Below are 25,251 nucleotides of genomic sequence, written 5' to 3'. Positions count from 1 at the left end.
CTTAAAGTTTGGTTACTGTGCAGTGAAAAAACTTGTTCCTCTTCTTGATTATTTTTCCATATTGGATGTTCGCCCCACTTACTTATTTCAGATAATCAGTTTTATTAGATAAGGATAAGTTGACTAAATACAAAACAGTTTTTAAATGATGATTTCATTTATTTTGGGCAAAAGATTGTCCAAACCTAACTGGCCCTGTGTGAAAACACCTTTTTGGAAAGCTGAGTTCACTTTCACTATCCACACTCAGGTCTGGCCAGATTATTGCCAGAATCAAGAAATCACCTAAATAGAAATCATCTGAAAAAGTGAAGTAGGGTAACAGACCTCAAAAGCAAGACATGTCACTATTTACCACAAACCACAGATATTATCCACAAAAGGAGAAACTGTGGAATATTGGTGAACCTTCCTATGAGCCGGCCAAAGTGACCCCAAAAGCTCAACAGCTCATTCAAGAGGTCACAAAAGACCCCCAAACTCCAAAGAACTGCAGGCCTCAATTCCCAAAGGTGAGGTCAGAGTTCATGACTCCACTATAAGAAAGAGATTGAGCAGAAATACTGCATGGCAGCATTTCAAGATGAAAACCACTGCTGAGCAAAAAGAAAACTGTTTGCCTCACATTTTCTATGAAACATCATACTCGGTAGAGCACAGGCGTCGAACTCCAGGCCTCGAGGGCCGGTGTCCTGCAGGTTTTAGATGTGTCCTTGAGCCAACACAGCTGATTCAAATGGCTAAATGACCTCCTCAACATGTCTTGAGTTCTCCAGAAGCCTGCTAATAAACTAACCATTTGATTCAGGTGTGATGACTCAGGGTGAGATCTAAAACCTGCAGGACACCGGCCCTCGAGGCCTGGAGTTCGACACCCCTGCGGTAGAGGAATACGCTGATGAGACAAAAGCGGAACTTTTTGTAAGGTTACAACATTTAATTAAGAGAACTCAGCAGCAGTCAGACATGATGGTGTGATGGTCTGGGCTGCTCTTCTGCTTAAAGGTGACTCACTGGAATAATGAACTCTGGTCTTTACCAGAAAATCAGAAGGAGAATATCCGATCATCAGTTTCTACTCTGAAGCTCAAGAGTGGTTCAGTTATACAACAGGACATTGACCCAAAACACACCAGGAAGTCCACCTCTGAACAACTCAGAAAGACCAAAATGGAGGTATTGGAGTGCCCTAGCTGACTACAGTCTCAGATAGAGAGTAGCGTGTTACTGTAATCCAATTACAGTACGCGTACAGTAATTCTGCAAGTAGAGTGAAGCAAAATTCCTCCGCAGTGCTTTAATGACTCATCAAAAGTTATCAAAAACACTTAATTGATTATGTTTATTTTCATGTTAAGGTAAGTTTGGATATCTCGGCCTTGACTATCACATAATATAATAATACATTTTATTTTATTTAAGACCCTCGAGGTCACCTTACATTAGTACAAGAAAATAAAAACAAAGTATATGAAAAGTACGAAAGTATAAAAGCTAAACAAAGGAAAAATAGACTAATATGGAATCATAATGAGGGGTATGCAATTTTGAATAGATGAGTTTCAAGATGTGATTTAAAAGTGGTATTAAGTATATCAAATATATTAAAATTTGTTTGATGAAGTTAAACCTTTAAGTGTGAACACAGGGTGACAGTGGGACATCAGTAGGGGTCAAACAGTTTTTCACATCACTATAATTTCTATTGGCAGTGTTTCTTTCCTGTGGATTTTTTTCCCTCTGATGTTCAGATAAAAAAATTGTGTTTGTTTGATCGAGAGGTGTAGCTGAGATAGAATGATCATAGATCAATTTTGAGCTTTCAATTTTTTTCCTAAACTCCCTAAAAAGTGCTTCAGATTTCTCTACAACTGTGAAAGCCATCTGTTGCTCTGTGTAGAGCTCATGTTGTGTTTGTTGTCCTCTCAGACTGTCAGATGATCATAGAGGAGGGGATGGAGTTTGCAAAGCTGCCTTTCCAAACCACAGCTGAGCTTCCTGAAAAGGGCACAGTGAAGTGGGAACGATATAAACCAGAATACATGATGGTTCATATGTATCAGAGTGGATCTGACCAGCCTGACAAACAGCACCAGGTTTACAGACACCGAACAAGAGTGAATGAAGACCTGCTGAGAACTGGAGACCTCAGTCTTACCCTGAAACAGCCGACAGAGAGAGACAGTGGAGAATACAGCTGTGTGGTCATCAGTGGGGACATCTGGAGGAAGAAAACAGTGCTGCTCACAGTCACAGGTTTGTTTGTGTCTTTGCACTGATATGTAAGTTAATGCACCGTGAAATGGTTATTACCTGTTCAGCTGCATAATAATTAAAGAAAGAAATGCAACCATAGACAAATTGGCACTAACAGAGCAATAACGACAGATGTTCATGAGTGAGTATTTGAGTAGTGAGGGAGGGGCTTTAGTGCTGGTATTTTTCAGTATGATGATATGAGGTTAGAAGCGCCGGCTCGTTTTCTGTCTTGCCCATGAGCATGAAGTCTGTTGTTGGTGTGACTGGGCTTCCTATGAGGGCTCATGACTCTCGTTCACCACCATTTGGTGTAGATCTCCTGTAGATTGGGGTGGTTTTGTAATCCTCTCAACTGAGCTGACAAGCCTCAGCTGGTGCTGCTTGTTTTTTAGGCTATGGGTGAGTGAGTATTTGAGTAGTGAGGGAGGGGCATTTAAACTTTAGAGTTTAAATGTCTTGAGTTTAGGCAGAAGCCCAACAGAGAGAGTTAAACCACAGATAACCACAGTAAACATACTCAGTATTTCCAGCTGGGATTTTACGTTTCACTAAGGTAAATAAATCCTGACTGTGATGAACTTTGCTGATATCATATCCTCCTGGGCCCTGTACTACAAAGCAAGGTCAGCATCCAGCATCCAGTTCCATCAGTGTAATGGAGATTTAGCAACAGCTAAAAAAAATTAAAAACCTGTGTACGGTTTTAAAAACCTTAAATTAATAAACACGTTGTTGTGACAAGGCGATGCACAGTTTGTGCTTCGCTCAGTGGTTTCAGTAAAGTACGGCTGAACCTGCAAATATAGAAGAGAGACCAGCAGGATGATGGTCAATAGTGCTTCTGTGCTTTGCTCCTCAGTCTGTGACTCAACCCAGCTCACTGTCATCTGGGCTTCCCCGAACTCTGGAGTTAGCAAATCTCCTGTGTTATTGAAAACTCCCTGCAGGACCTCACTGGACCAGTTTTCACTCATTATGTCTGAGAAAGGAAGCGAGTATTGTGTGTCTGACTGTCTTGTGTCTCCTCTGCAGGCAGAGTTCAGGTCCAGGATCAAACAGGGGACATCAGGAACAGAAGCAGCTCCATTGATCCGACTCCTCTGATGGCTGATCAATCAGTTTGATCTGTGTGTTCTTTGATTATTGATCAGTGATGTCAGAGTGGAGTCAGTGTGATGTTGTTGTTGTGTGTTTGGGACTTTTAGTGTCCATGAAGGTCTCTGCTGCCGTAGATCCTCTGAACTGTGACAGAGGTCTCACTCTGGAGGAAACTCTCAGCACTTTCCAGCAGCTCCTCCATCATGGAGGACGTTCCCTCACTGTAACAGGTGGAGGAGAGAGGAGAGGAAGCACAGGTGGATCCTCTGAGGAAGAGGAGCGTTCCTACAAACCACATGATCACATGACCAGAGGGGCGTGGCCTTCAGTGGTAGTAATAAAGGAACAGTCCACATGTTCCACTTTGAAGGCTCATCTCCAACAAAGCAGACCTGTGATCACTTTAACTCAGTATGATGATTGGTGGATCGTTTGTAAGGATGGGAACTGATGAGAATTTCGTGATTCAAATTCCTTATCGATTCTCATTGGCTCCACTTTGAGACTCACCACCATCTCAAAGCAGCTTATCAAAGACATTACATTCATGCATATTAAATACATGCTGTGGGTCAAATGTTTGTGCATGTTGGAGGTGTTTCCCATCTTTGTCGTGATGAGTGTTTACTCAAAAGAAGTAAATTAAAAACATTATTACACATAATACACAGACGACTTTTCTTGAAAGTAACGCAGTACGTTACTTAATTGCTCTAAGGTAAAACAGCAACAGTCTGGGTTTTCCTCCTTTGACAGGATGAAGTGGGGGAACTGTGTAGGCCCCACAGAGTGGTACTTTACCTTTAGTGTGCCATTAGACTGGACTCCTATCAGCTCCAACTGCATGTTTATAGGTGCTTTTTCCATTTCAGTTACGGAGCAGTTCAAAACTAGCCATGAGAAGATCAACAGGATGATATGAAACAACAAGGCAAAGGAGAATTATTTGTCATGGTCCTGGGTCATTTAGACCCAGCGTTCTCTGTTTTCTTGTGTTTCTGTATCGTGTTGAGTTCATTTGTTATTCTAGGAGTTATTCTATGGTTCATAAGTTGTTCAGTTTAGTTTATTGGATTTCCCCTCGTGTCTTTACCCCCTGTGTCTGCTTCTGTGTATTAGAGTTCTGGTGCCTTGTTTACCCTCCTTGTGTTTTATTCCATCTTTCCCCAGCCCGTCATGTCTGTGCTCTCCCTCTTGCTCCTCAGTGTTCTCTCTCCCCCTCCAGTCTGCATCTCTGTGTATTTCCTGTTTTACTTTGAAGGTCTGTGTCTTACCTTAGTGTATTCTACTTTGCTTCCTTGTCTCATCGTGCCCAATCAGTTCCAGCTGTGATGCCACCTGTTGCACGTTTCCTCATGTCCCTGTCTGTGTATTTATAGTATGTGGCTGTATCCCAATTCAGGGTCTGCAGCCCTAAAGTATGCAGCCTTAACGGTCCACAAGGGCCACGTACTCAAAGACCGCTAAGGCCAGAAGTGCGAGGCTTGTGAAATGGGACGGTCTAGCCTCCGTCGTGCTGCCCAGGTTGCCTAGCAACCATGATACTAACAGCTGGATACGTTTCATACAGCATTGTTTGACAGAAATGAAGGAGAACATACTTTGTTCATCTGTTTGTTTGTTTCTACATGAGCTTTGATTTAATAGGTATCTGAGGCTGAGACCACAAGACTGTAAAACATGATTGTTGGGCTTCATTTCTGTACTGAACAGTCATTTTAAGATTAGCTAATAAATAACAATTAGCTAATGTTGTTCATGAGTCATCTCACTGTGGTAATGTAAATATAATATGGCCAATATTATAGTGATTATTTCAATCATTATTAGTTATTACAGCAGTGAATGAACTCTGTTTCTAATACTGAGCTTCAGTAAAGATTCAAGCTGCATTTATTCAAATTTCCCGTCACCTTAAATCTTCACTCAAAGACAGGTTTCTTTGACACTGTATATATAAATGTATTATATATAAGAGACAAATATTGTTCTTTCAATATGTTGGCATTACTAAATTTCTCTCAGTGCTTACTTTAATTATCCATAAAATCATCACATTCTCTGTAAAATTAAGGTCAACTATTGAACTATTTTAAAGTAAAGGCTTTAAAACCAAGTTAGTCCAAACATCACTAATGTCACATAACTTTGCCGACATGTGGCCAACAGTAATGTTTTAATGTTCTTTGTTATTAAACATTTCCACATAAATAAGTTACATAATATTAAGTACTTAATTTAAAAAGTTTACTCTTCTGCTGTTCTTTTTCGCAAATTTATCCACACCGACTGCCGCGCTATGCAATCTGGGATATGTTGGGCCACGAATTCTACACCGCCACATCCTTAAAATTCAGGGAAATGAAGGACGTATTTGAGGGCCGCATTTCGAGCAGCCTTTGAATTGGGACAGCCTTTGTCGCGTCGCTGTGACGTAATCGGCCTTAAAATGCGGCCTTTAAGGCTGCAGACCCTGAATTGGGATACAGCCTGTGTCATCTCGTGCTTGTTGCTGGTTCGTCTGTCACCACCTTTTGAATAAAACTCACTTGTATCTCAGCCGTGCCTGCATCTTGCAGGGGTGGAAGTAACGAATTACAAATACTCACGTTACTGTAATTAAGTAGATTTTTTTGGGTACTTGTACTTTTATGAGTAATTTTTCAAGTGTGTAATTTTACTCATACTTGAGTACAACTTACACCATGTAATCTACTTCGCTACTTATAAAATCAAAAGTCGCTACTGAGTACGCCCACAATTTTAATTAATATTCAAACCTTTCGTCTGCATTTTTGCAGCCAATAAGGCCGTGCAATCGCGACCGCGCCAATTTAAGACGTAAGCAAAGAATAAACTCCACTGCAGCAGCAGGCACCGAGAGGTGCTACATGGTGGAGTATAAACTACTTTATAGACGGAAGATTTGGAGACAAAGAAGCCAAAATGGAGACAGAGGACAACACTGTCAACCGTGAAAACGACGTAGAAAAGACGGAGGATGCGTGCCCGTGGCCGTACCTGGGGGAATTTTTCATGTACAGAGGGAGAAAAGGAGACTGCATCTGACCCAAACTTTGTTTGCACTGCATCTTTCAAATTTGTTGCTACCGCTACTGATTGTTGGTCAGCTCATCAGAAAAGTTACCTTGGAGTCACATGCCATTGGATAGAGGAAGAGTCCCTGGAAAGAAGATCTGCAGCACTAGCGTGCAAAAGATTGAGAGGGTCTCACACATTTGACGTGCTTGCTGGTGCGCTTGATGATATCCATTGCCAATACAAGATTAGAGGCAAAGTTGTAAGAACCACAACTGATAGTGGATCCAACTTTGTCAAGGCCTTCCACATGTTTGGGGCACAAAATGATGCAGATGAAGCTGAAGCTGAAGATGAAGTAGACCCAGAAACTCTTGACCTGACTGACCATATTGACTACCATGAGGCAAGTGCAATTCTTGATGAAGACTCTGGTTTGGAGTATCAACTCCCGCCTCATCAGCGATGTGCATGTCACCTGCTAAACCTTGTGGCAACAACTGATGCTGCTCTAGCAGAGAGCATGAATGACACCTACAAGAGGCTCTCCCGTGCAACCTTTGCAAAATGCCAGGCCATTTGGAACAAAACTGGCCGGTCTCATTTGGCTAATGAAGTGGTAGAGGACAAGTGTGAGCTACAGATCATTCGTCCCAATGCAACACGGTGGAATTCAACCTACCTTGCCATTGAAAGGATAATACGCATCATTGATGAGAAGGGGGAAGATGCCATCAGGAGCATTTGTGAGGAGTTCAAGGTGAAAATGTGAGTAAAATTGGACACCTACCAATATGGTTGCAAATTTTGTGAATTTTCCTTAATGGATGGTTAAAAATGTGAGCAGACTCTTAATATTAAATCAGAAGATCCCTATTATAGTCATGGTGGGTTTTATTGTTGTGTCTTACAGGTTGAGTCCTGCAGAAGTTGCATTCCTTAGGGAGTACTGTACCACCATGAAGCCACTGGTGAAAGCTTCAAACATCCTTCAGTCTGAGTCCACTTCCTTTATGGGATGGCTCCTGCCAGTAATCCAACAACTACTTTCCAAACTTAGCAGGCTGGAGACATCAAGCAAGACATGCGTGCCACTCATCAGAGCATTGCAAAATGGCCTTCAAAAGCATTTTAGACCGATGATGGAGGATCCAGAGTTGGATGCAGCTGCAGTCCTCTTACCCAAGTTCAAGACTTCCTGGACTGACGGAGCAGATGTAATAGGGGCTGGTAAGGATTCACGTGATCCCATTTTTATTTTTTGTTTACATTTGAACACATGCTTAAGTGAGTATTTCACCTAATACGTTGTAAGTTATTGATGGTCTGTCCTGAATACTAAACAATCCTTTTTGAGAATTTGTCGATTTTAAATTTGTGTTCAGGAATAATCACTGAAATTTAAATAACAAAATTGTGTTATCTACTTGCAATTACAGCCTTGACATACATCAAACAACATCTTGAAATGACAGAGCATGAGAGTGAGGATCAGCAAAGAGAGTCATCTGATGAAGATGAATTCTTCTCCAGACCAATCTCCAGAAGGCTGCAAAGTGCAGCTGAGCTTGATGGTTATCTTGCTTGTGCCACAGACACCATGGAGCTGCTGCACTCCTTCTCAGCCATCAAAAACCTCTCTCTTAAACTGAACACAGCTCTGCCTGCTTCTGCTGCGTGTGAACGACTTTTTAGCTGTGCTGGTTTACTCTTCAAAGCCAAACGAAGTCGAATAGCATCTGTTAATTTAGAAAACCAGCTCTTGCTGAAACTGAACAAAAGGTTCAGAAAGTAAAGTGTGACAGAAATGATAAGAGTTTAAGACACTTACCTGCCTGTTGTTCAGTGTATGGGGAAAAGTTTAAACGGTTCTACGCATGTTCAGAAACATTTTTGTCATTGTTTTAACAAACAAAATTCCTTCTTTTATATCTACATTTATTTACAAAACAAGTTACCTTTCTATATGTTGTTCATCTGAGAAATGTGCTGTGAACATAAATATTTATACTGGTGAATCGAGTTGAATGCCTGCTATTGACGACAGAATAAAACATCAGTCTGTTAACAAGTAATTAATACTCTGAGTAGTTTTTGAGAAGAGTACTTTGTACTTTTACTCAAGTATTTTTTTAACACCAGTACTTTTACTTGTAATTGAGTACAATTTAACCAGTGTAACAGTACTTGTGCTTGAGTACAAATTTTGAGTACTCTTTCCACCTCTGGCATCTTGGGTCCTAACTTTCAACCTCCATGACATTATTAGAAGAAAAGAACGGTAACAGCAGAGGCTGATCCCTGTCAGTCCAACGAATGGCCACTTTATTTTCAGGACTTAGGGTTAGGGTTACCATTTACTCAAAGCATGTTTGTAGGGCAGTGCTTACATTCAGACACTGTCAGACTCGGAGCCATGGCTCTGTGGTACATGCACACATCTCTGCCATTCAAAGATTCTTTGTATAGAGCTTATTTCATTCAACACTTAACTGTAAATTTGGTCTTTTTATTTAGTTTATATTTTTACATCTCACAGCGCTGCATTCACACCTGTAAAGGGTAACCATGTAACAGATGTGTAACAGTGAGCTGTGCCTGAGGTGTGATGACATCACACCCTGAAATCTTTTCTTTTTTTTTGGAAACACAAGTATAAAGCTCGTCTTTGATTCCAGCTGTGCTGCCATGTAATTACAGCAGAGATGTCTGCGATATGTAATCTGTGTAAGGTACCAACAGCCCTACAACGTGGAACTACAACAGTTACATATGCTGGAATTATTACTTACTGGTATGCAGAGACCACACCATCACATTTTCTAATGTTGCTTTCCCTCCAGCTGCTACCAAAGCCATCACCAGCAAAATGCTTCCATTCAGGGACGTTTTCTGTCATTTTACAGCAGAGCAGCTCACCATGCTGATGAGAATCAGTTCTATTTATATAGTGCCAAATCACAAAAAACAGTTCCCTCATTTAATGTAAGTTAAAGACCCTACCTACAATAATACAGGGAAAACCCCGAAAATCATGTGACTCCCCAAGTCAAACGATGCTGCTGAGAGGTTGAAGTCACAGGAACTCTTCTTCATCTTTCTGCTCTTTTGGTGTCTCACCGATCTGCTGCACTCTTCATCTCCTCTGCTCTCTCCTCTGTCCTGGTTAGATGTAAGTAAGCAGCATGTGCCAAACTCTCTCCAAATCTGTCATTTCTGATGTGTTTATTGGGTATTTAAGATGCTATAACTTCACAGTTGTGTCACTTCCACTTTTATGTTTTCCTTTAAATTTTGCTTATTTTTACAATAATTTTGTTATTACTCTCCACTTACACAGTTTCTGTGATTGTGCTGTATTTAAATATACTTGATTTATTTCAAAATAGTCTGAGATCAGTTTGTAGTGTCTTCAAATGTCCACTAGATATCACTAATACTCAGTGAACATGGACCGTAAAGTCGTATGGTGCTATTTGTTTTCTGTTTTACTTTTCTGTTTGATTTCTCTGACTGTCATAAAACATTCATCTATTTCTGATCTGAAGTCCAGAGTTCAGAGTTCACAGTGTTTGATTTCATGTGTAGTTAATCAATTCTTCTTCCTGCTGGTCCTTTATTGCTCTGTTGTTCCTGATTGTAGAGCTGAGATCAACATAAAGCACCACTTATGTTTCCCTTTTTCATTTGTAGAAGAACGTGTCTGCATGTGTTTCTGAGTAAAGTGTGCAGTGATAGAAACAGCCTGGTTTACATGTGAACAATTTAATGACAGAATTAGAGCTCAGTGCATGAATCTGAAATAATAACACACATGTACATTTCAGCCTTTGTGCAAACACACAGTTTCAGTGAGTTTTGTTGGTCTTTGAAACAGAAACAGAAATGGTCTCTCAGATTAATCACATTCATATATATCAGGCGCTGTTTGCTTTTTAGTGCTACTGTTTGTGTTGGTGGAGGTCAAAGGTGTGTTTAGTGTCTCCACAAAGAGTCTGAAATCACAGGAGTCTGTGACGTGTCATAAAAAGGTTCTGGCTCAGGCTGAAATTAACACATTACCACTACAAGCTTCATGTTGGTGTGTGTGTGCAGTGTGTAGCATCCATGCTAACATAAACTCAGTGAAGTACCAAAGCTTTGTGTTTCCGTTTTATTGTGTTTGATTAATAAAGTTGCTCTCGACTGGTTGTAAATGACGGTCATGTGACAGGACTTTGAGCTTTCTGTGTGTTGCTGTGAACCTGGAGCAGTTACACTACAAGGAGACTGAACATCCTCCTCTTTCTTCAGAAGTGATCTGTGGCCGGCCGGACTTCATTCCACAGATGTGCTTTAACAAAGTGTGAAGCTGAACTCTGAGCTGTGACAGTGTGAGAGTGTCAGTAGATGATCAGCAGAGGAAAGTGAGAGCTGCTGTGAGCTGATGTCCTGAAGGGCTTTTAAAGAGTCTCTGAGTTTGACAGGAACATGAAGATGTTTGTGGTGTTTGTGATCCTCCTGCACAGTAAGTACACCTTCCTCTCTCTGCTCTCATCATCATCTCTCTCTCTTTAATGTGTTGAAGTGCAGCAGGAGGAGATTTCCATCAAACACTGGATTCTGATTCAGATCAAACTAACAATCCAAAGCAGCAACTTTCAAATCACTGGATTCTTCTTGGTGGCTTTCAGATGAGCTCATGTTACAATCAGCTGCTGTGTGTGTGTTGTTGCTCCAGCAAATGTCAAGTTTACAAGAAGTGGAAATACCACATAAACTTATTTAAAAGAATGGTGTTAAGTAAAGACAATGAGTTAATACCTGAAGCTGTGAGTGTTATATATGAGGTGCCGTAAGGGACATTATTACTGAAACGCTCTCACACACACTACTGAAATTTTAGCTCTCACACACACTACTGAAATTTTAGCTCTCACACACACTACTGAAATTTTAGCTCTCACACACACTACTGAAACTACTGAAAAAACAAGGCATTTCAGTTGAACAGGAAGTTTTTTCTTGACAAGGAAACTGAAGGAAAAAGTGGTAGATTTCAAACAAACCACTACACAGATGTCTACTCAGCAACCTGCTAGTAGCCTAAGTGAAGCAGCTGCATTACTTAACAATATATAAGCCTCAGCACAAGTCAAAATTTAGAATAGCAGACGGGCATTATCCTGGTTAATTTGTCTGGCATATGTGCTTTTTGTCTTTTTTAGCAAAGAAGAAAATATCTTAAATTCATTTTTTTTTTAAAAAACCAGGGAGAGAAGGCTTAGCGTTCCTCCATTTAGCACAATGGATATGACATTTACTCAAAAGTATGATGATGACACCCAATGCTAGATGATCCATATAAAAAAATTTATGATGTAATTCAAATAGTGGCACATCATTAATATTTAGGGAAATCCAATTTTTAAGTTGCACCAAATGCATTGTGTGATAGGGCATAGAAAAAAAGATGTTCTAGGGTTTCATTTTCATCAGTACAAAAAAGAACACTGATCCACCTCAAAACCAAATCTCTTTTTTAGTAATTCTGCCACAGGATTAATTTTGTTTATTACTTTAAGTGTGTTTCTTCAACTTTAGGTAGAATAGGCTATTTCATAAATTTTTAGTATGCTTTATCCAGTATATGAAATAACTAAATTAGAACCATGTAATGTAACCATTCTGTTGTAACTATGAAATATTTTGTCTTTGAAGAAACTACTAATAAATCTATTATTGCATTTTTATCAAACAGCTGACTTTGCCCTAGCAATAAATTTGGGAGCACTGATGAGAAATTCTTGTATATCATAAAATTTTTAATCAAATGAAGCAGATGCAGTGGGACCAGTTCACAAAATTTCTTATATTCTCTTTGAGAACAGTTTAGACAATATTTTTCTGAAAATCACCGTTATCATCCAACAAATCTGTTACGAATATAATCTTTTTGTTTAAACCAGTCGCTCTTGAAAATTGATTTTTGATTAAGTGTTATTACCCTATGATTCCATAAGGTTTAATTATGGGGAGAAGTTGTGGGTTAATCTCATTATCTCAGATTTTAACCATTTAATTCTAAGGGTGCCAACCATAAATTCTAATTCTGGAGTTTTGATACCACCTTTATTGTATTCCTTCACAAGCTGAGATGTTTCAATGTAATGGGTTTTATTCCTCCACAAAAATTCGAAAATAACTGTGTTAGCCTTATTAATATTTTTAGAGGAGATATATAGAGAATGACAAGGATAAATCAATTTGGAGATGCCTTCAGCTTTAGATAGGATGTTTCTGCCAAAAATAGCGAGGTCTCTGGTTAACCAGTGGCTAAGTGATTTCTTCATCTCCATGATACGGTTAGAAATATCAGTGTCTTCTCTGCTAATTGGGTTTTTTAGATATTTTCAGCCCTATATATTTAACTTTAGGTTCAACTCTAACCAAAGTTATTGAGGAGTCAGAGCTTGTATGAATCGGGAGTAGTTCACATTTTTTGATACTGAGAGATAAACGAGAAGCTTTAGAGAAAATTTAGTTTTCTCTACCACGTATTTCTCTTTAAAAAAAAAATAGATGTATCATCTGCGAATTGACTTATTTTGAAGTCTTTATTAAAAATTGGTATTCCTTGTATGTCGTTAGAATTTTTGATTAATAGTGTTAACAACTGAGTTGCCAAAATAAAAAGCTTAGGGGAAACAGGACATACTTGCCGAATTCCCTGTTGCACCTTGAATCCATTCCTTGATTCAAGGAAGCTAAAATATTGTTAAGTAATGCGGCTGCTTCACTTAGGCTATAAACACAGCCGTCCCCAACCCCCAGGTCCTGGACCAGTACCGGTCTGTGATTCGTTTGGTACCGGGTCGCAAGAGTTGAGGCTTGAGTTTGAAATTTATTGTTTTCGGGGTATTTGTCGTTTTTTTTTATTTTTATATCGTTTATATTGTTAACTCGGTTTCCTTGGGTCTTTTCCCGTGTGTTATGAATAAATCTTCTTTTTTTGGAAGCGGTACTGGTTTTATTTTATTGTATTTATCACAACTTAAAGGCCGGTCCGTGAAATTATTGTCGGCCAGGTTGTTGAGTAGACATCCTTGTAGTGTTTTGCAATATAACACTTTTTCCATCAGTTTCCTTGTCAGGAAACAACTTCCAGTTCAGCGGAAATGCCTCTGGTTTCAGTGGAGTGCGTGAGTGAGAGCTAAAATTTCAGTAGTGTGTGTGAGAGCGTTTCAGTAGTGTGTGTGAGAGCGTTTCAGTAGTGTGTGTGAGAGCGTTTCAGTAGTGTGTGTGAGAGCGTTTCACTAGTGTGTGTGAGAGGTAAAATTTCAGTAGTGTGTGTGAAAGCGTTTCAGTAATAATGTCCCTTACGGCACCTCATAGTTATAGATGCTAGTATGACTGACATCTGTAACATTCATGATGAGATCAGAAAAATACAAAGTCCTGATATTGAAATGTGCAGAAGATGTGATGTGTGTATGGCTATCAGTGAAACTGCCAGAGCAATGGCTGGGTGCTTTTTAGAAGAAGATGGTGATCCAAATAGTATACCCTGGCCTGATTGAGAGTCCGTGTTTGACAGCAGTTCATCCAGCGTTTCTTCAAGGATCACATATAAGTCAAGGTCTATCTTTGGGATGTCAAAGTAATCATCTCTGGTCACATTACAACAAAGACAAGAAGCTGCAGCTGAAGTAGCAGCTACAGAAGAAGTCATTAAGATAATGAAAACAGCATCAGTGTGAGGAAGAAATCAGAGAACTTGAAGTTGAAGATGCAAGGAAAAAAGCTCAATTTCTAATGGAGAGCACCTCAATGAAGACAAGGTTAGAAGAAAAGAGAAAATAAGTGGAACTATTGAAAGAATTGCAAACGCATAATGCAGCACAAGCAAGATTGAAGGTGCATGCTGAAAATGTGAAAAGTGAGAATGAAGAAAAATCTTCAGTTCATTCCCAAATAAGGCAAGGTAGTTCCTTCCTGCAACCAAGCTTTCCAAATGTGAACTTGAAACCATTCATCCCCTCTCAAGTTAGAGCTCTGCAACAAACTGCACCTCTCCAAGCCTCTGTTCCTCAAACAGCAATTCCTAGTGCAAATGAAACGCCCTCCACTGACCTAGTGAGGATGCTCGCTGAGGTTGTCACTGCAAACAGAATCCTAATCCCAGAGCCTGCATTCTTCACAGGTGATCCGCTGCAGTATAATGACTCGAAGTTGTCTTTTCAAACATTAGTTGACCTCAAGAATCTGCCAATTCAAGAAAAGCACTTCTTCCTGAGAAAGTATGTTGGAGGTCCAGCTAAGAAGGTTATTGAAGGACATTTTCTGGTTGGAACAGACACCGCTTATTATGCTGCCTGGGAGATACTCAACAACAGGTTTGGAGATCCCTTTGTAATAGGCAAATCATATCGTGACAAGATTCAGTCATGGCCAAAAATGAACAGCTTTCTTTAGATTTTCTAAACAGTGTTGAGTCAGCCATACCTTATGTTCCAGTTTTGCATGATTGCGTGGAAAATCAGAGGATAGCTGCAAAGCTGCCTGATTGGCTAAGTGCACGATGGAACAGAATGGTGAGTTTCAAAGAGAACACAAAATGTTCCCAGATTTTAGTCATTGTGTCAAATTACTGAATAAAGAAGCAAGAATTGCATGTATTCCTATCACTTTTCTGCTTGCAATAAAGCCAACTGAACAAGACAAGCATGCATTCAAAGACAAGCCCAAAAGAAACTAAATGCTGAACGCTAAAGCACTTAGTACAAGCTCTAGTAAAAGGACAAATGTCACATGCCTCTCTTTTGTAAGAAACCTGGTCACACGCTTCAGAAATGTCGCAAGATAATGGACAAGTCAGTTGAAGAGAGAGTAAAGTTTGTGCAGTCTAAAAAACTGTGCTTTAGTTGCCTCAAGACTGGTCATAACTCTAAGAACTGTACTTCCAGAAGTGTGTGTGACAAATGCCAAAAGCCTCACCCAACGTGTCAACATCAAGACAGAGAGAAAAGAGACAAGGAACAAAGAAAAAATAGCCAACAACAAACAAAGACTAATCAGGAAACAGATGTTTCTGAAGTACAATAGCAAGTGCAACAAAAGTCAAAAGGTTGTACTTCCTCAGTTATCCCAGTTTATGTATCAACTGTGGATGAACCAGAGAATGAAAAGTTGGTGTATGCTTTGCTTGATAATCAAAGTGACACCACTTTCATCTTGAAAGACACAGCTCAGTCACTCAACGCCGTGTCAGAGCCAGTTAAACTCAAGATTTCCACTATAACATCCAAAACAAAAATTGTTTTACGCAGCAAGTTAAAGGACTTACAAGTAAGAGGCATTTACTCTGAAACAAGAATCAAACTACCAACAAGCTATACCAGAGACTACATTCCTGCTAACAGATCACATATTCCCACAAACAAAACAGCAGAGAACTGGTCACATTTGAAACATTTATCAAAAGAGATGGCTCCCAAGCTTGATTGTGAAGTTGGATTATTGATCGGATATAACTGTCCTCAAGCTTTGCTCCCTCTAGCGGTGGTCAGTGGTGATAGAGACCAGCCATTTGCACAGAAATCTCTGCTTGGCGGGAGCATCATTGTCTGCTGCGACTCTGAAGGTGATTGTGAAGATGAAATAGGAGTAAGCCATCATGCTATTGTTAAACAAGTCTTGCCAGCTGTAGCACCCACTCACAAGCTCAAAACCGAAGTTCACTTTGTAAGCAGAAACAAAGTTAAAGAAATACTTACTCCAGCCGAGATACTTAATGTGCTAGAGATGGACTTTGTTGAAAAAAGTGTTGAAGAAGAGTCAATGTCACAAGAAGTTTCTATTGTTTCTAGCCAAAGTAAAGGAAGGCATAAGAGAAAAGCAAGATGGCCACTTTAAAATGCCACTATCCTTCAGACAAGAAAGACCTGACTTAACAAACAACAAACTTTGTGCAGAACACAGACTGAAGTGTCTAGAAAGGTGCTTGAGAAGAGACGATCGCTACTACAAGGATTACGTGGCTTTCATGCAAGACATCATAAAGAGAGGTGATGCAGAGAAAGTGCTAGAGGCTCAGCTAAATAATCAACCAGCGTGGTACATTCTTCACCATGGCGTCTACCATCCTCAGAAGTACCAGAATACATCGCTCACCAAGCATCTCCTGTCAGGACCTGACCTCACAAATACTCTTGTTGGAGTTCTGTGTTTCTTCAGGAAAGGACATGTAGCTGTCATGTGCGATGTGGAGCGCATGTTCCACCAGTTTCATGTTGCCTCACAAGATCAAGATTACCTCCGATTTCTATGGTGGGAGGATGGTAACATGGAAAAGTCCACATCAGTGTTCCGCATGAGAGTCCACTTGTTTCATGCAGCATGTTGACTGGGATGCGCAAACTTTGGATTCAAGCATGTTGCTGCTCAAGGTGAGAATAACTTCAGTGAAGCCATGGTGAAGTTCATGCAACGCAACTTCTACGTGGACGATGGTTTGGCGAGCGTGGATTCAGTGCAAGACGCTATTCAACTTGTAAAGGAAGCTAGAGAACTGTGTGCCACGGGTAAGCTACACCTGCACAAGTTCATTAGCAACAGCAAGGAAGTGATTGCTACTGTCCCAAAGGAAGAATGTGTAGCAGGAGCAACAGACCTGGATCTGGCACTAGGAGAGCCAAAGATAGAAAGGGCCTTAGGGGTCCAATGGTGTGTAAGCTCAGACACCCTTTAATTCAGAGTGGTTGTAAAGAATAACCCCTTCACTAGAAGAGGAGTGCTCTCGACAGTAGCCTCAATATTCGACCCACTTGGATTCATCGCTCCATTCATTTTAGTTGGTAAGAAACCCCTCCAAAGAAATCCATTTTGGAACGGCTGGAAAAATTCTCAGATTGGATGAGAGTTGTGAAAGCAATAGCAAGAATAAGACGTCATGTAAAGTATGTAAAGAACCCAAAATAAATGTCCAATGAAAGTACTGTGTTGGAAGAAAGGAAAGAAGGGGTGGGAGGAAGACTTACAAAAGCGTCACTCCATCCCAACATCAAACATCCAGCCATTCTGCCAAAGAAACATCACACCTACTCATTAAACATTTTCACGAGAAGATGCATCATCAAGGCCGAGGGATGACAGTAAATGAGATAAGGTCCAATGGCATATGGGTAATTGGCTGCAGTACTGAAGTATCGTCATTTATATACAAATGTGTCAAATGTAGAAAGTACAGGAAAGGCAATCAAGAACAAAGGATGAGCGACCTGCCACCAGAAAGACTCGAAGCTACCTTTTTACATACAGCGGTATGGACTGCTTCAGACCATTCTGTGTAAAAGAAGGGAGGAAAGACTTAAAGAGATATGGACTCTTGTTTACATGTATGTGCTCGAGAGCTATACACATAGAAGTCCTAGATGATCTCAGTACAGACTGTTTTCTCAGTGCACTCCGTTGTTTCATAGCAGTACGTGGCAACGTAGGTCAGCTGCATTGTGATCAAGGCACCAATTTTATCGGTGCAAGAAACGAAAGCTTCTAACGTAAGCAACTAACGTAAGCGACTCAAGAGAAGGTCAAAGAGCTGGGAATAACTTTCGTTTTCAACCCACCTCCTTCTAGCAACATGGGAGGAGTCTGGGAGAGGCAGATTCGGACAATAAGAAATATTCTAAAATCCATTCTTGACCAGTCAGCTTCAAGATTAGACACTTCATCATTGAGAACGTTCATGTATGAAGCCATGGCAATAGTGAATAGTCAACCACTAACTGTAGAGTCTATCAACGACCCTGTAGGACGGGAGCCGTTGACACCCAATTATATTTTGACGATGAAATCAGCAGTGCTCTCATCACTACCTGGAGAATTTGCTAAAGAAGATCTCTACCTTCAGAAAAGATGGAAACCAGTACAGTATTTGCCAAATGTATTTTGGACTAGGTGGAGAAAGGAATATCTGTTAAACCCGCAACAGAGAAGCAAATGGAATAAAACCAGAGGAAATGCAAAAGTAAATGACATTGTGTTATTACAAGAAGACTGTCTTCCAAGAAACCAATGGAAACTCGCCAAAGTCGTGGAAGTCACTCCAGGAGCTGACGACAGAGTCAGAAAAGTTAAGCTACTCATTGCTAACTCTACTAGAGACAATAAGGGGAAGCACACAACTAAGACGATTTTAGAGAGACCCATACATAAGACTATACTTTTACTTGAAGCAGAGTAAAGACTAAACATAATGTTTCTTGGTTAACCTTTATAAAGTTCATTGTTGGGTTAAATTCCTTTAGGATCACACATGCTGTTGCGATAGTGTGATGGTGGGAGTATAACAGCTGTTGAAATGTTAGTATTTGACCACTAGGCAGAGCTCTTGTAATGATAATGTAATTAACGCATTTTATTTTGTATGTTTTATTTTTATGTTGAGCATGTTAACATTTTCCTATTGCATACCGGACTGGTGTACTGTTAATTTGATACATGGAAAATAATTGGTTAATTTTTTAAGTTTAAGGTAAGGGCAGAGGTCACTTCCTGTTTTTAGAAAAAAGGCCAGAGAAGCTGCTCATGGTGACGGTCTAGCCGTGTGAATGTCAAAGAAGAAAAAACAAGTCCTAAGTTCCAAATAGAGCGGTTTGTCCACTTTCAGGCCAAAGTGGTATGTTTGTTTATATTTTGTGAATTTTGCAATATGTTTTAATGCTGAAATACAATTTCCTTGTACATTTGTATTCACCAGTTCTACAGTGTACCTGTGTAGGTTAAGAGAAGCACAGTAAACATCAGTAAAGAAGAACTCTCGTGTCTCTCGTGTATGTGTACAAGCCGGCATAATGCAAATGTACTGTTTATAAGGTTTGGGGAAACCTGCAGTCAGCTGAGACTGAAGAAGTCACTTGGATGAGTGACGAAACGTTTCTCTCACTGAAAACACTACGTCCAGATGGACAGAATCAACTTTTGATGTCTAAACTTGATCTTTACCTCAAAGTCACACATGGAAACTCTGTCTGTCCTCAGTTTCCCAGCATGACTCAGCTGCTTTGGAGATCTATGAGGGGGACTCGTTCCACCTGCCCTGTGAATTTGACACTTTCGATATGAGTGACCCCACAGTGGTGTGGAGTCGCTCCGACCTCAGTCCTCCAACCGTCCACCAGCGTCAGCTTCTTGGAGATGAACTGAAAGATCAAAACCAGCGTTACAGCGGCCGAACATCCATGAAGACTGACGCTCTGGAAACTGGAGACCTCAGCCTGACCCTGACTGACCTCCAACTGTCTGACAGCGCCACCTACACCTGCTCCGTCAGAGACCCTATATTTGGCTATGAGAGACTAGGAGATGTGCAGTTGCAGGTCAAAGGTCAACAACAAACACATGCTGTACATAAATCTGACATCACTCAGATAAAACTTTATTACTTTAAAACTTTACTTTAATAAGAAATAACCATGTTACCCTAGGCTCTTTGACACAAGTATAGGCCTATTCAGTAAATTCACTAATTACATTCTGTCAAAGGTCAAAAGTCATAGTTGTCTTTATGTTTCTACACAGAACGGTTTCCATCCTGGGCCAAAGCTCTCCTGGTTCTCCTGGTTCTTCTTGTGGTTTCTGGAGGTCTTTTATTTCATTTTCGGCACCATTTTAAGTCTGGTGAGTCTTTCCTACAACACCTACCCATAACCCTTTTGGCCAAGCCAAAAGAGTGAGTGATCGGAGGCTGTGATCACCACACACTTATGGTCCTAGAAGTGCAATGAGTCCAAGGCTTAACTGAAAAACAATGGTCGCATCAAAGTGTTAGATGTTGTTTTATGCAATAGTCAATGCAATGCTTGAGCTCTAGAACAGGCCTCCTGGAGAGGGGCTAAACTTTGTCTCAGTCTGGAGGTGCCCTTAGTAAGAGGGGGCAGGCTGAGGTGGGTAACAGCATTCCCTCAGCCTCCTGCCTGTATGTTGTTTTTCCCAGTGGATGAGAGAGGTTTTTTTTCTCTGTGCCTTTGGGTCAGGGATTGGGACCTGACTGTCGTCTGCACTTATGTGCCAAACGACAGATCAGAGTACCCGGCCTTCTTAGAATCTTTAACTGCCATTAATGTAAATTATGTCAATTTGTTAATTTATCGTATTATGTATGTTATTTCTTTCTTTCATTTTTTATGAACATTGTTTTCTTTTGGGGTAGGAACTATGTTACATTCTGTGTTGCGCACAGGTGCCTTTAAGTGATGAAAAAGGAGGTTAAGAAAACATGCAAAGAAGCTAAGAGAAGCCGTAAGATAAATAGGTCATAAGGAAGATTAAATAAGTTGTTTCATAGTGAAAGGGAGCTGTAAAGAAGATAAAGAAGTTGGGAATTGTTTTTCTTTAAGTTTTTGTTTCTAAAGCGGACTCCTTCCCTCACAGTTACGTGCAGCCAGCGTGGTACATTTAACTGTGTTCTGTTTATTGCACATTTGTTAACTTTATTTTAAATGTTTGTTTGTTATATTTATGTTTGATCATTCTGCGCATTTATGTAATGACAGTTTGATGGTGGATTTTATAGTGAATTGACAGAGAAGTGTGACGGAAGAATAGATCCGTCTGTAAACGAAGAACCATGGTTTCATGTATTACCTGAGTCAGACCTGGTTCACCTAAACATATAGTGAGTGTGCACAGGGAATGCCTGGCAGAGGCCGCAGTCAACAAGATCTTCAACTCTCACCTCCGGCAGAGCTTCAAGAGCACTCCAAGCGAGACTGGGGACGTTAAGTCCAAATGGACTGGATTTTCAGCACCTCCATTGCTGAAGCTGTTGCACTGACCTGCAGCCACAAGGTTGCTGGTGCCTATCATGGTGGCAACCCCAAAACCAGATGGTGGACACCAGAGGTGAAGGGAACCATCAGGCTGAAGGAGTGCTATCAGGCTTGGTCAGGCTGTTGGACTAGGATCAGCCAATACTATGGACAGGCCAAGCAGAACAGTGCTGCTTGCAGGGACTGAAGCAAAAACTTGGGTTTGGTTAGAGTTCGGAGAGGCCATGGAAAAAAACTAGAGGGTGTGGTCACACTCTTCAGCCTTCCCCGGCAAGTCTATGCCAGGGGAAGGAGAAAAGGAGAATCCGTCCATTAGTCCAACAATGGTCCTCAGCTGGAAAAGGGTGGAGTGCCCACGCCACTATTCAGAGAAGGTGGAGAAATTAGCTTTCTCTGAATAGTGGCTGGTCTCTACCTTAGAGAGAGGGTGAGGAGTAGAGGCACTACTACTCCACATTGAAAGGAGCCAGTTGAGTTCCTGGGGGAGACTCATGGCATGCCGGAGAAATTATATCTTTTGGCTGGGCAGTAATATTTAATGACATCACTAAACATTAACTTAGGCTGTCTTAAAGAGACACCACACATTTGTTATTATTACACTGAGGAGAGGGAGGCCTGGGCTTCTCTGCTTAGCCTGCTGCCACTGCAACCTGGCCCTGAGTAAGTGGACGAAAATGGATGGATGGATGGATGGAACGATGGATGGCACCAAACTACAACAACGGTAACCTCAAAGTGCTTTATATTGTAAGGCAAAGACCCTACAGTGATGCAGAGAAACCCCAACAATCAAACAACCCCTATGAATAGTTACTTTGGCATAAGTTTGATGGAAAAACTCCCTTGTAACCAGAAGTTACCTGCCAGTAGTTACAGTTCCTTTGGGGACAAAATGGCTGAATGTGGTCATCCACCTTTAATAGATAAGTAAGCTGGTGCATTAAGTTAAGCAAGGAATTCCTTCGTTGCAAGTTTATCTTGAATGTATTCACTCAAATAATGCAAAATAGGTCCCGCAAAGGGCCCTTTTATTCCAGCGAGGCTCCTCTGCCAGAATCCACAAACTCAACAGCGAAATCAGCCACACTACTACTCCTCTGTCAGAGTGTCAGCAGTTTTGTGAGCAAGTCAGTGCTAGAGAATTTATCAAAAACCTGATTTAATTTTTCCAGAAAATCCAGAAAAGTTATATTCATGTTGCCAGCCAACATCTCCTTGGCCACTTGAGCGCCCTTCCGCTGATCAGGTTCACAAGGAAAAATAATTTAGGATTAATGAGTAAGCACTAGATGGCACTGAGTGTGTTAAGATGCCTGAGTCATTCAGTCAATGTTTTGTTTTTATAATATTTTGAGTCTTGTTTATTTATTTTTGTTTTCTCTGTATGACTTGTTCCTATGTAGTTATCTGTATTTCTAGTTTAGGCCTTTTGGTGTTTGGTCCTGTTCATGCCTGGTCCCGTCTCTGTTTGTCTTGGTCCTGCATCTGTGTGTCCTGCCCTGTTAGGTCCGTCTTGTCTTTGTTTCTGCCCCTTCCCCTTGTCACGTCTCTGTGTTGCTCCCTTGCCTTCTCTTCCCTTGTTCCCCAGTATTGTCTCTGTCGCTCCTGCCTTTGCCTGTATATAGTCGGCCTGTGTCTCTGTGTGTTTTGCAAACCTGTTTTACTTTTAGAGGCACTTGTTCTTTGTGTACTATGTTTAGCTGTGCTTCCCCTGTCTTGTCAGTTGATTGTGTTCAGCCGTCTTCCCCTGCCCTTAATCCTTCTCATATATTTAGAGTCTGCATCTCCCTCTGTCTGGCATTGCGTTCTCCCTCATTCCTGGCTGTGTGTTTTGTGGCACTCCGTGGCTGGAGAGAGCCATCCATGCCTGCTGCATTCATTGCTGCATTGTTCTTTTCTGCCTTGAAATATTCTCCTGAGCTGGTCCAATATCTGCTTATCCACAATGCGGTTTAGGGCACTCTGAACAGAGATGTAAGGGGGTAAAGGAGTGGATGCATTAATGAAAAGTGCTAAAAAAAAGTTAGAAGAGCTTGTTTATCATTTAAATGTGAGCTTGTTCACCTCTGAAAGATGAAGCAGAACTGAAACACACACACAGAGCAGGAAAGTGGGAATGGGAGACAGAGAGAAAGACACAAAAGCAAGTCAAGCCAGAAAGGGAAGGGAAGCTTGAGACAAGGAAGATGAGGTCATGTGACCATCACAGCTACTGCTGTTTTTTTCATGTTGTGCTTTGTTGTCCTTTCAGTTTACAATGTGGAGGTGGATTCAGGGGTGGAGTCTGTCCAGCTGCCCTGCAAGACCACAGTTTGCCTGCCCAAAGACGCTAAAGTGGAGTGGACTGATGGTTACAGGAAAGTCCACGTGTATGAGAATGATTCTGACCAGCCTGAAGAACAGCATCCATTTTACAGAGACCTAATCAGAATGAAGAGAAACTTGCTGAAAATTGGAGACCTCAGTCTGACCCTGAAATACCCTACAGTCACAAACACCTACACCTGCACCGTCTACAGCCGGGAGGGAAACATCCTGCTGAAGAAAGAAGTGCTGCTCAGTGTCAGAGGTCAGTGCTGTAGATACAGGTCAGCCCTGCGATCTGAGAGAGAGTATCCTCAGAGAAAAGGTTCAATGCAATAGCATACCTATGTGTATAGGTCAGGGGTCGGCAACCCTAGGCACGCGTGCCACAGTTGGCACGCGAAGGGTTAACTGATGGCACGACCAATGCTGGACTGGCCATCGGGCTTTTGCTTGGTGGCCGGGTGACTTTTTTTCCTTTGTAACCGTATAAACAATGAAAGGTGGTGGATTGGCCAGATGCTGGCCGGTGTGTACAAATAACTCAGTTGTTTGGTGGTGGCTATGGCGAAGCTTCCTCAGATTCAGTAAAATTAGCAAGTGGTGGAGGCCAGCAGGTGGATGAGAGAAAGGGGAGGCAGTAGGAGGAACGACCCGAGGCAGCCGCCGGTCCGAGTCTCAGGTGAACTGAACTTCAGGTAAGAAGTTATGACCTGCAGTCTATCTGGGTCAGATATAAACCAAGTTTAGGTGGAGTTTATTTTCGTTGTGCTGACTTTTTACAGTCAGTTACAATAACTGGTACTGCGTGCTAGCTAGCATGACGGAGCTTCTATACAGCTGGGTGGGTGCTTTGATGTTAGTGATACCATAGTGAACTTTATTTTATTCATAAGGTTAGTTAGTAGAGTTGCCTGTAAAAAGACGGAATCGTCTCGTATTCAGAGAAAATATTACGCGTTTCGTATTGAGGTGAAAAGGAACACAGTTTGTCCCGGACTTCAGCTAGAATGAAAAAAAGACACAAAGCTGGAGTTATTCTGTGGTTACGCTGTCAGCTGTTTCTTCTTCTCTCATTCTCCCCCTCCCTCTGCTCAATCATGAAACGATCAATGATCAGCTGATCGGCTTTTCTCTCTTGTTTGTTTATCGCCCACTTTGCGCCAGAAAGAGGAAACCAGCGGATGTTGCGCTAAACAACAGCAGCATGTTTAAGCTTGATCAGCTGTTGTTAGAATTTATTTAATATTTCTTTCTAGTATCAGCTGATGTTTGCCGGAGCCACAGCTGTAAAAGCTGCTGGTCATGATGGTTTGTATATCTGGTGAGAGGGAAACATGCAGATGAAACCAGGAGATGTCCTTACTGAATCATCAGAGCTGAACAGGTGATGGAGAAACAGGTTTACCTTTTACGTGACATTAATGAGTTGAAGGGAAGTTATGAACTGTTTCTGAGAGACAAATAACACCAGGATCCTTTTCTAAGTAGCTGACAGCTGGTAACTGTGCAGGGGCGGGTCTAGCAAAGTGTTGCCAGGGGGGCAGGTAGGGCATTAACAGGGAAAGGGGGGCACAAAGAAATATTTTCTTATTCTCGTTTAAAATGTCTGGGTGTTATTAAATAATTATCTGAAGCTTACAACCAAAGTTTTTATCTGACATAAAATGTATAGAAATCATACATATAACATCGAAATAGCTGGAATCTACAGCTGTGCGTGTTCATGGAGTTTGCA

General features: G+C 41.1%; 2 protein-coding genes across 2 annotated transcripts in view; both read left to right on the top strand.

Annotated features, from left to right (window-relative positions):
• The first annotated feature begins 7,354 nt into the window (after positions 1-7,354).
• Positions 7,355-8,191, top strand: LOC120434736. The gene is made up of 2 exons (XM_039603058.1): positions 7,355-7,626; positions 7,836-8,191. The coding sequence occupies exons 1-2, from the start codon at positions 7,356-7,358 to the stop codon at positions 8,189-8,191; spliced, it is 627 nt and encodes a 208-aa protein (XP_039458992.1). The 5' UTR covers position 7,355.
• Positions 8,192-10,701: 2,510 nt separating this feature from the next.
• The window catches only part of LOC120434734, a 35,451-nt gene continuing 20,901 nt past the window's right edge, over positions 10,702-25,251 (top strand). The window contains exons 1-4 of the mRNA XM_039603048.1: positions 10,702-10,903; positions 19,417-19,761; positions 19,957-20,055; positions 23,461-23,696. Of these exons, the coding sequence (XP_039458982.1) occupies positions 10,867-10,903; positions 19,417-19,761; positions 19,957-20,055; positions 23,461-23,696 (717 nt within the window). The 5' untranslated portion in view covers positions 10,702-10,866. The remainder of the gene's footprint in view (positions 10,904-19,416; positions 19,762-19,956; positions 20,056-23,460; positions 23,697-25,251) is intronic.

This window comes from Oreochromis aureus, linkage group 3 (assembly GCF_013358895.1).
Source record: "Oreochromis aureus strain Israel breed Guangdong linkage group 3, ZZ_aureus, whole genome shotgun sequence".
NCBI lineage: Eukaryota > Metazoa > Chordata > Actinopteri > Cichliformes > Cichlidae > Oreochromis > Oreochromis aureus.
The sequence above is the reverse complement of the archived record's forward strand: the minus strand, read 5'-3'. Positions and strand labels throughout refer to the sequence as shown.